Raw genomic sequence first — 10,431 nt, 5'->3', positions numbered from 1 at the left:
TATGTTCCAGGTCTCACCCCAACATCCTGGTTGCATGTGACTGAAATTACCCCCCTCTCTAGGGGGGCTGGGTTTAGTCTTACAGATAAGAAGAGGAGCTCCATCACCTGGGTGAAGTTTGGAGTGGAGCTGCTGCTCCTCATCAAAAGGAGTCAGCTGGGGGTTCTGACCAGGACCAGAGCATTGGGCAACAGGTCCTCCAACCCACTGGAGAGGTAATCCCTTTTGGCCTGGGAATCCTAGAGGAAGAGCTGGAAGTGTCACTAGGGAGAAGGACACCTGTAAACGGCTGTAAACACAACACGCCACGCTGAGAAACAAATGTGTCAGGAAATTGTTTGCATGCTGGTTTCCTGTCCCTCTGTTCTCGGCTCAGCCCCGCACAGGCATCACATCATCGGAGAGATCTGCACGCTTGTACCTGATCAGCATCTCTGCTGGTTTCCATGATGACCGGTGGAGTCGTTTGCTGTTGGGCCAGCTCGGTTCTGCTGAAGAGATCAGAGAGCAAAACAATGCAGCAGAAAGCAGGCATGCACTGTCAGAACATATATCCTGGTAAAGGGACTTTCCAGCTTCCTGCGCGTGTGTGTGTGTGTGTGTGTTCCCATAACACAAAGAACTACATCTGCCATCATTTATCCTTGGCTTTCTCTAAACAAACACTTATTGTTGAAGAATCTGAAAGGCGAGGGGACCTTTCTATTGCTCTTGTTGAACGTAAACAAAAAATATTGTATAAAATTTTCGTCAGGGAAGAAAAAGATGTTCAATGTGCAAGCCAGATTCCATCTTTGCTTAATTTCTTCCATAAAGTCTGGACTGCAACCCCTGCGATTGGGAAGCATCTCTGATGGTTCTGGTGTGGTACTGGAGAGGTTCTTCTCTTCCATTGCTGCTGTGAGTGCTGGAATGCCTCCCTCCCTCCCCTAATGTGCTCATTTATCTCTCTCTTTCACTTGCCCTCCTCTTGTGTAATAATTTCTGTGCTGGACTCATTTCCTCAGCCTGATAACTGCTCCACACCCGGGGTCATCGTCACAGGTTATTGCATCCATTTGTTTTACCTGCAGATTTATGTTGGGGAAGCTGATCAAGCTACTGGGAGAACCTGAGATCAGATGCAATATAATAAATCTTCTGGCGTTTCTTCAGAATGGAAACTATTACAAGTGATGGATGTAGAGTCCAGAAGAAGTGATGAGATTCAAAGTCCAGACGTTGCTGGGCTGAACTGGGAGATGTGATGTTATTGTGAGCCGTTCTTCACACACCCACTCACACAATCCCCCCCGGAGATTACAATCAGACTCCACTCATCCAGACCTGAACCCCGTCTGCCGAGATTAAGGTGTGATCCACATTACTCTGCTAACATGATGGATTACTTCATCTAAATGGAACTGCAGATGTGGTTCCTGCTGTTTCCTTTAGATTTCTACCTCAACATGATGAGAACTACAGTCACTACGGTGAAACGGTCAATTTTAAGCTTTTTGTGTGAATCTGGATAATGTCTGTCCAGTAATTGAGTAATCAGGGTTTTTTAAGTCATGAATGGTAACAATTTTTCTGGATATTTTGCACAGAAACTGGAATAAACCATCTTCAGCAGTTCTTTTTATTAGTTAAATAGTCGATAGTTTTTTAAACTTTAAGCCAAGAGCTTTAACATCTCAGTGATTGTTGAGTTACAAACTTGACCAGTTTAATATTTAACACACTCTGCAGCCCTCCGCTGGCCCAAACCACACTTGATAGTTTTGTGGAGTGGGTAGGTGTTCTAGGGGGCGCTCTTTACCTGCTTTACAGTTGTTAGCTGTAATGCTAGCAGTTAGCATTTTCAGACTTTTTCTGTCGGCGTCATGGTGGACCCTGGAAGTAAAAGTAAGAGTAATGTCTTTGGAGGTGAAGCAAAGAGCTAAAATCAGAGTGAACATCGGCACAACCTAAACTAGTTTGAGGGAGCTAAAGGAGGCTACAAAATCACGGACTGATGATGACCTAGCTTTGTTGCTACTGGACTTGTAAGTAATACTATTTTTTGTCCAACAGTGTGGATCTTTTTACTTCATGATTTTGTTTAGTTGGTTAGCGTTAGTTGGCTCCTGTTAGTGTTAGCTTGTTGTTAGCTCTAGCTACAGCAGGGTTGTTTACGACAGCTGTAATTCCACTTTCAACCAGTAGGGAGGAGGAGCAGGAAACTGCTCAGTGTTACTTTAAAAGGCATGTGTATTGGAAATAAATTGGCGATACAATAAATCCCATAATACAGGAGATGACACAATACATTGCGATACTAAAATCCAGATAATATCTAAAACTGAGTTTAAATGCAAACCCCGACCTGACCCTTCCAAAAAACACCCAGTGTTATCGCAAGACCTCATATTTCTGCTCTCCAATATTGATTCATACCATACCAACTTTATTTCTATAGCGCAATTTAAGACACAGCATGAGAGCTGAGCAAAGTGCTGAACAGGCAGGATCAGCTAAAACAAAAACAATAAGATGATAAAACCCAACAATAAAAACTATAAAATCATAATATGATGACATGAATCACTGTCCAAAAGCCAAGTCATAAAAGGAGGTTTTTAAACGAGATTTAAAATCACACAGAGAGGATGCCAGCCTAACTGTAATGGGCAATGAGTCCCAGAGCATCGGGGCAGCAGATTCAATGGGTCGCGGCATTTCAGTGTATATTCCTTACATCCTTATTTGTTCATCAAGCCCGCCTGGATTAAATCTAATTCTAAAGATTATTTTGCATTTATTTCTTTTTGATCATCCCCTCCCAGAAGACTGTAATAATCTCTGTACTTGAGTATAATTTCACACACAGATTATTGGACACATTGCATGTCAAGAGATTGTATAATACGATGATCTAGAGATGGAAACTACACCAAAGGGGATTCCTCTTTGTTGAGGACAGCTCAAGTCAGTGGCGTCCGATCCTGGTCCTTGAGGGACAACGCATGTTTTTGTTGTTTCCCTCCTCCAACACACACAATTTAATGGTCGATGGATCATTCATGCAAAGTTTACAAAGCAATATTTACTATTATAGATTTTAAGGGAGTAGAGCTGATTTAGGATGGCAGACGCTTACTTTAGTCGCACGGAGTCAAACTCAAACGTTCCTGCCTTTAGGAGCAACTCAAAGCCAAATCCTTCCCTAGTACAAGTCTGATGTTTGGGAGGCGAGGCGATCCGACACTGATCTTTGTGTTCCTGCTTCCTGAGGCCACAGAAAGCATGTGGAGCTCGCTGGTCCTCGGCCTTCCACCCCCACGCTGCCTCCTAGACATTCCTGACGGCGTCTCCTCTTGCTGTCTGAGGCTTCTATCCAGACAGCTGGGCCTGAAGCAACATGATCCTCTCCGAGCCCTGCTTTGTATGCGCTCTGTGTTTGCCGCTTGTGAGATGTACAGATGTAGATCAAATTGACACACTCAGATTTAAATACGATTGTGGATTTTAAAAAGTGTCCTAAAAAGGAAAGAAAAGCAGCTGAAGATGATTATAACAAGGAAGTGTCCTAAATGTTCACATATTTGTTCATTTTATTATTTTTCTGCCCTCGATGTTTGGGAAATTCCTCTAGTTTGAACCAATTACTTGTAAAGAGACGTGGATCTGAGAATGTCCATCCTTGTGACTCAGCAGACGGGTATGAACGTCAGAATGAAAACATGCACGGTTGTCATGGTTACGTGACAATTTGGAGAAAGATGTCTTTGTGGGTAAGATTGGGGGAATACTTGTCCATCTTTGTCCACAAGGCCAGCTCTGAGAATCAGATGACCTCCATTAGGATGAGGAAAGGGGACTTTGGTAGATTTTTTGGAGTGACGACACTTTACATCATTCGTGCCCAGAGGGCGAGTGCCCGCGTTTGCATTCATCAACAAATTCCTCGGGTGTTTTCTCACCCAAGTCAGGCGTTATGAAGAAGAATACCTGTAAAGATTTCTTCTAGAATATAACAAAGCCATTAAATAGCAGCTGAATGAGATAATCTCATTCCTACGACTAGACAATGCGTCGGTGCCAGCCTCTCATCCGAGCCGCTCGGATGTCATTTTGATCCAGAGATAACGAGAGCACGACACAAATCTCGGACTCTGGAACTAAATCATCTCCGTCTCCTCCGGTGTTTGGGTTTAGATGCGTTTTATTTACATGAAACGTTCACGTTGTGTCCTTCTGGCGTCAGATCTGACCCTGACTGTGAGGAACGGGGGCGGAAACGGGGCTAAACACATGAAAGTAAAACAAAAATGAAGTTTCTTTTTCTCCAAGGGCTTACGGGAAACGAGCTCTCGTTTAAATAAGGAGATGAGTCACAAACGCACACCTGAGCAAACTGATGTGTAAGGGCGTTCACGTGCACCGTCACACTTGTGGTGAGCTCAACAGAAAAGCTGTTCAAGAATATGAATCACAACCAGTCTAAATTTAGAGTCTGAACCCTCATCCTGACAAAGACTATTTAGTTTTCTGGTGTAAAAGTGGATTGTTGGATCTTCTCTCCTCTGATCTGTAGCGACGTTTCCACAAGGAAAGTTTCATGAACTGCCAAAAAAGCTCAAGAATGACAGTCTCTGTTTTAAACACACACCGAGTTCATTCAGACTCTTAATCTTGTGTAATCTGCTGGATTTAATGAGTGGCAGGTGACTTCAGCGCAAGATGGACGCTTTAGGCCGAAGTGGAAACACTGAAAAGTACAAAAAAAACTTCTGTTGTACTAAAAACATGAAAAAACTGAACTGAAACCAACTAATCTAATGATGGAACAGAAGGATGAGTTTGTTATGAAACGAGCCAAGCAGGGTGGGGGAAGTGTCGTGGTTTGGGATTATAATAATTAAATCAGCCTAACCTCAAAAACCAGAGGATGTTTTTTAACGACTTCCTGTCTCAGCTATGTGAAGAGTTTAGCAGCAAGTTGGGACCCGTTGGCTGCTTCAGCCTACAAAGACTACAAAGGCTTCAAAAGGACAATAACTAATCAATCAAGTACTTTTATTGCCTGAGTTATTGGTTCTGATCCAGAATCCTAAGTTTCTTCTTTATTCTTTTCAGAATGTTCCCTTATTTTCACTTTTCTGGAAATGTTCTGCCGTTTTCCAGAAGAAAAGTTCCTTCCCGTAAACGCATCGACAAATCATCAAGACTTTATAATCAAAGTCAGAAAAGCATTTTTTAAAAATATGTCAAACACAATTAGATAATCGGCTTTATGCACTAATAAAAGCCACACTCATCCATAGGTTTGTCACTTTATGCGGCTCCTTTAAGAGTTAGATTAGTCTTTAATATCGTTCACAGAAAAGATTAATGAGTTATTTCTGCTGAGACGTGTTGGGACTAAGAGTGGGAGGGGTGTTTATCTCGTGTGGATGACGAAACGCCTTTCTTCTGCCCGTCATCACCCTACCTCGTCCTGCCAGTGTTCCTTCGAGGTTTTCTTACAAAATTTGAAGGATTTCTGATTAATTTGGATCGTGTTTTAGAACATCAAGAAGAAGTTGGATAATTGTGATGAAGTAGACATGAGGATGTGAGATGTCAGGGTGTTTGTTCTGCCTGAGATCAGAAAAGACAGTTAAAGTTTGATCCAGGAGACAAAGTCCAACGTCTGAAACGGCTTTGGAGCTTTCTTTCAGGAGTTGGATGAAAACAAAATGTTCAGAACCAACTGGATGTTGTCTAAAAACAGCTCCCTGAAAGCTCTGGTGACAAAACCCCCAGCGTGGCCCTTGGATCAGAGGCCAAAGGTGCGTGCGTGCGTGTGCGTGTGTGTGTGTGTGTGTGTGTGTGTGTGAGATTAACGTGGTGCCACTTTGTGAAGCCGTATTTATAGAAGGAGGACCGGTCCGCTCCTGTAATACTCCACAGATCAAGGCTTTGATGTCCTCATTGCAGCATGATCCCACTTCAAAGCGGCGCTCGTGGACGGGATGGGACCCGGAGGGGTGGGACGCTACTATGTTTTCATTATTCCTGGCCAACGATTCCGCTTCATCACCTTTTGACCTGGGGACGTTTGTGCTCACAACACCCTTACACCAAGATCCTCAGCTGGAGATGTTTAGTTTCATCCTCGACTTCTAAAACCTCTATAATATTTATATTTTTGTGTTTATACCTTTTTCTGGTTTCTTTGTTGTCATTTCTAAATTAGCTCTCTAATGAAGTCAAAAAATACCAAATCTAAACAGATCTGTGTAATTATCAATTAAGTTTAAAGCTGTTTTTATAAGTACTTCAGTAAAAATGTCCCAAAAATATCTGATATTACTTCCTAGAATAAAACTTTCTGAATATTCTTTCATCAGAATAGCTTCTGTTTGTGTAGAAATGTCTTGTCAAGCTGTTCCAAATGGGTTCATAACAGTAAAACAGTTTTACAGCCTTCACCTACCTATGAGGAATCTGCTTTTGGGAGTTATTTGGAGTTACATGTCAGAAAAGTACACTTTGAATAATTTCTAACTATAGAACAAAAGGCGCCATATTCAACATTTCTAACGTAATTTTCCCAACAGATTCCAGTGGTAGTAAAGCCACCACAACTGTGGAGCGGTGCATTCAAAGACACCTTCTAAGTGCCCGTCCTGCTGATGGAATCCATTATCAGTTATGAGTCAGACCTGAAACTATTGGAGACAAGAGTCACATTCCACCTGACAGCAGAGGGGAAAGGGACTTTCCGGTCCTCCACTCCCTTTCTAAGGTTGCATGAGTGGCATTTATCAGGAAATGCCGTCACCCATAAATCACGCGATAATGACCCGATGGGATAGGCTTCCGGCTAAGAGTTCCAACAAAATCAAAGCATGGGTGAATTTATGTCAAAGCACGTGGATATTTATTCAAATAAATAAATTTACAGTACAGAAATTGTAAAATAATTTAAAACAAGAGCTTTATGCCAGTAACCACAATATAAACAAATAAATTAACAGTTATTCTCCCATAGAGAGCACATGAAATTGTTCTGACAGTTCAAGAGTTCAGTCCGGTTTGTAACTTCTGTCTGTCGGACTCAAGCCTCCTCCAGGAGATCAGATCCCAACATTCCTTCATCTCTGGACCGGAGGACTTTGTCTTCCTTTTGGTCCGCGTTTTCTTCCTCAGTGGTCCAATTCGACGCTGGAGGAGGAATAAACCGCGTTATAGGTTTGTGGTGTGTTATATTTTTAGTGTACATAAGTCATTCATTCAAAGTGTCAGCCATGTGTCTTGGTGCGTCTCTCACCATATTAGGAGCAGTTGATGTGTCCGCGTCCTGGAGCGCGCTCAGGGCGCCCTGGCCATGCGCCTCTCCTCCTGTCCGGGAGACGCGCTCTCGTTCTCCGGCCGCGTCTTATAGTTCTGGACGGCCTTTCTGTTCTGGTAATTGATCAGAGCCATGGTGATCGACGCGTTCCAGCCGTTCTCCTCCTCGGAGCACCGGAAGTCGATCTCCTTGTTGTCTGTGGTCACTATGGTGAAGTAGACGAACTTGCAGGTGCGCTCCACGCAGTCCACCTTCTTGATGGACTGCAGCTTCAGCTCCTTGCTTTTGGTGCGCTTCTGCGTGTCGGCGTAAATGTTGAGGCCGTCCGCGGTCAGGACGCACGTCTTCCTTTTCCAAAACTGGAGCAAGTTGTCACTCCTCTTCTCCAGCTCTCCCTCCTTAAGAACCTGACAGACTTCCTCTGCAGACATTGTTACTGTTTGGGTTTGGGAACCCTCTTTTTTATCTTGAGTCATTCGAAGGACCAGAGGAAGGCGCTCCTCCAAACTGGTGGAAGTAATCCAGGGAACGGTTGTGAATGACAGAGGCTACTACCAGGGTGTTTTATAGGCAGCCCAGCCTCTCCCCGCCCACTTTCTGTACGTCAGCTGGCTTGAGAATGCGGTTACCAGCGGAGTCATGCTGAGCGTGGGCGGAAGTTGCGGCGCACGCGGAGTGGAGAAGGGTTGAGAGATGTTAATTAGTAATCCACATCCCACTGTGGAGTTAGTCCAAATATTTCCCCAGTCGGCACTAAGTGGTTTAGTACAGTCCTAATGTGTTTACTCGCCAGATGCGCGCACAGATCTAACATCTGGAGAGTGCGTAAAAGCCAGTTACAGTAAAACCCGAGTGGCTTTCAAACCCCTCGTGATGAGTTACACTTTTATTTCTGCTGAGTTGGGATTAGTTAGCAGGTCATCTTTAGACTTTTGTCTGCTCAAAATTAACCAAACTGCACTAAAGAGGTAGAATATTTTGATGAGGAAAAATACTTTTCAGCCCAATGAGTGAAAAAGTTACATTTCCACCCTGTTACATCATTATCTCTGACTGCATTTCAGAAATATCAGCAATCAACAGTCTGGAGCGGCAGGACCAGAACCAACTGCTGCAACTGATGAAACCAATCTGCTCTAAAAAATAAATAAAAAACAGGGAATATCTGACCTTTGACTTTAAACAGACCGTTCATGCCAGAAAACCCTCCAATATGGCTGAAATGGAACAACGACATAAAAAACACTCATTACCTGTAGTATCCCGTTAGATTGATGGCCACCTCTCAAATCTGATGGTTTATTCCAGCTTAGCTCACAAAAACACCAGAGCTGTAAAACAAAGGCATAGAAACGGGACTAATCAAGCTTAATTATTATCACACTGACAGTTTTACACAAGCATGAAATTCCTTACAGGAAAATGTATCCAGATGTTGATTTCATTAAATAGGGCCTATTTACATCACATCATCAGGCATTCCACAAAAATCTCAGAACATAAATGCTTTTAAAGTTAGCAATGATATTCCAACTCTTAATGACAACAAGCACCTGACCAAGGCTGCAACAAAGGCCCTGAGAGGGAGGGCCAAGCATTTCCTTACATGTTTAAACATCAAAAGTAACAAAACACACATTTGTTTAACTCACTTTATTCACGTGCTCGGTAGGAATCTCCACCAGGTGAAAATTTTTACCACCACACCTTCAAAATGTTTGTTCTTCCTGACAAAATGACTCCACTTCCGGGTTTGGATCCATTTTCAGGAAGCCTGTTCCTTCAAAATAAAAGTTCTCAACTAACAAATACACAACCCTTAAAAACACTAATCAAAAGATAATCATTGTGATTGACAGATTTGTTAAGTGTCTCATTTAACTACGTTAAAGGGACAGTTAGCTATTTTTTTCTCATAAGGATGATTTGGATAGCCTTTTCTCTCTAATAAAACAAACTATTATATGAAAATTACATTTCACAATTAATTCAGTTGTCTTTGGAAGTCTGGATTTTTTTTTCTCTGATCTGAAATATTTAGGTTTGACAAACAGGCAAATGTTTATTTATTTATTTTTTACTGTATGTTTCAGGAAGGTTCCTATAAGAGATTTAAAAAATGAGTCAATTTATGATTTATTTCTCTCTCTCTCTCTCTCTCTCACACACACACACACACACACACACACACACACACACACACACACACACACACACACACACACACACACACACACACACACACACACACATCACTAAGTCACACCATGCTACATAAATATGAAGAAAATCTTTACAAAGTAAATTTCACAAGTCTTATTAAGGAAATGTATTGCATTGGAAGTGATGCACATTAAACCGAATATCTGATTAAGTTTGAATAAAAACTTTCATTGTTGAGCCACGTTAACCACTAAACTTGGTCTGAATTTGATAGAAAGCAGCTTAATGATCTTGTTTTGTGATTTTTTTTTCTCCAAAGGTACCAGTGAACAGAGATGAAAACTAAATCAAAGAACTTTTTGACGCCCTTTGATACTCCAGCTGAGGTGTGGCTGCTCCCTTATCTCGCTGACATCCACCACTCCCCTCTAGTGACCACGCTGCAGTCAGCTGACTGACTCAGACCTCTTCATGTCAGACAGACCGGAGCAAACACTGACTGAGCTCCTATCTGTGTGAATCAACAGAAGGAGGAGGGAAGAATATCACTTACTTCCTCTGACGCCTGCTGGGAAGAAGGGGGGTACAGGATGAGGGGACAACGTTTGATTATTTTAATTATTTTTGCGACATTGGCCACATAGTTTATAGTTAATCTGCAGTAGAGAACAGATTAGAGTTGCTCTGATTTCCAGGACCACCCATGTAAAGACTCCAGAGACCAACAACATCTGACTTACAGATATATTTGGACAGGAAAAACCACGATGAATAATTTTAAACACATTAACTCAGGAACCGGATGTAGTGGTTGGGTCTCTCGTCTGACCTCAGAGACAATAAAAGCACACGTGTTCATGAACACAACCACCCGCCGGCTCGTGTTGAGTGAAAAGGCTCCAGCTTCTGTTTACTTCCTCCACTATTTTGTTTCAGGAAGTTGTCTCTTTGTGATCTAGACAAAATGA

The 10,431-nt window shown here is 42.4% G+C and overlaps 1 protein-coding gene across 2 annotated transcripts; it reads right to left on the bottom strand.

Annotated features, from left to right (window-relative positions):
• Positions 1 to 6,862: 6,862 nt before the first annotated feature.
• Positions 6,863 to 9,450, bottom strand: phlda2 (pleckstrin homology-like domain, family A, member 2). Of its 2 annotated transcripts, XM_015964885.3 has the most exons (4): positions 8,953 to 9,450; positions 8,554 to 8,631; positions 7,280 to 7,942; positions 6,863 to 7,173 (listed from the first exon to the last, which is right to left on the bottom strand). In XM_015964885.3, the coding sequence occupies exon 3, from the start codon at positions 7,774 to 7,776 to the stop codon at positions 7,321 to 7,323; it is 456 nt and encodes a 151-aa protein (XP_015820371.1). In that variant the 5' UTR covers positions 7,777 to 7,942; positions 8,554 to 8,631; positions 8,953 to 9,450; the 3' UTR covers positions 6,863 to 7,173; positions 7,280 to 7,320. The 2 variants fall into 2 exon arrangements, with proteins under 2 accessions (XP_015820371.1, XP_070406801.1); XM_070550700.1 differs by lacking the exons at positions 8,554 to 8,631; positions 8,953 to 9,450 and having other exon boundaries at positions 7,280 to 8,461.
• Between the last annotated feature and the right edge of the window lie 981 nt (positions 9,451 to 10,431).

This window comes from Nothobranchius furzeri, chromosome 4 (genome assembly GCF_043380555.1).
Source record: "Nothobranchius furzeri strain GRZ-AD chromosome 4, NfurGRZ-RIMD1, whole genome shotgun sequence".
Lineage (NCBI taxonomy): Eukaryota > Metazoa > Chordata > Actinopteri > Cyprinodontiformes > Nothobranchiidae > Nothobranchius > Nothobranchius furzeri.
This window is presented reverse-complemented; position numbering and strand designations above follow the sequence as displayed.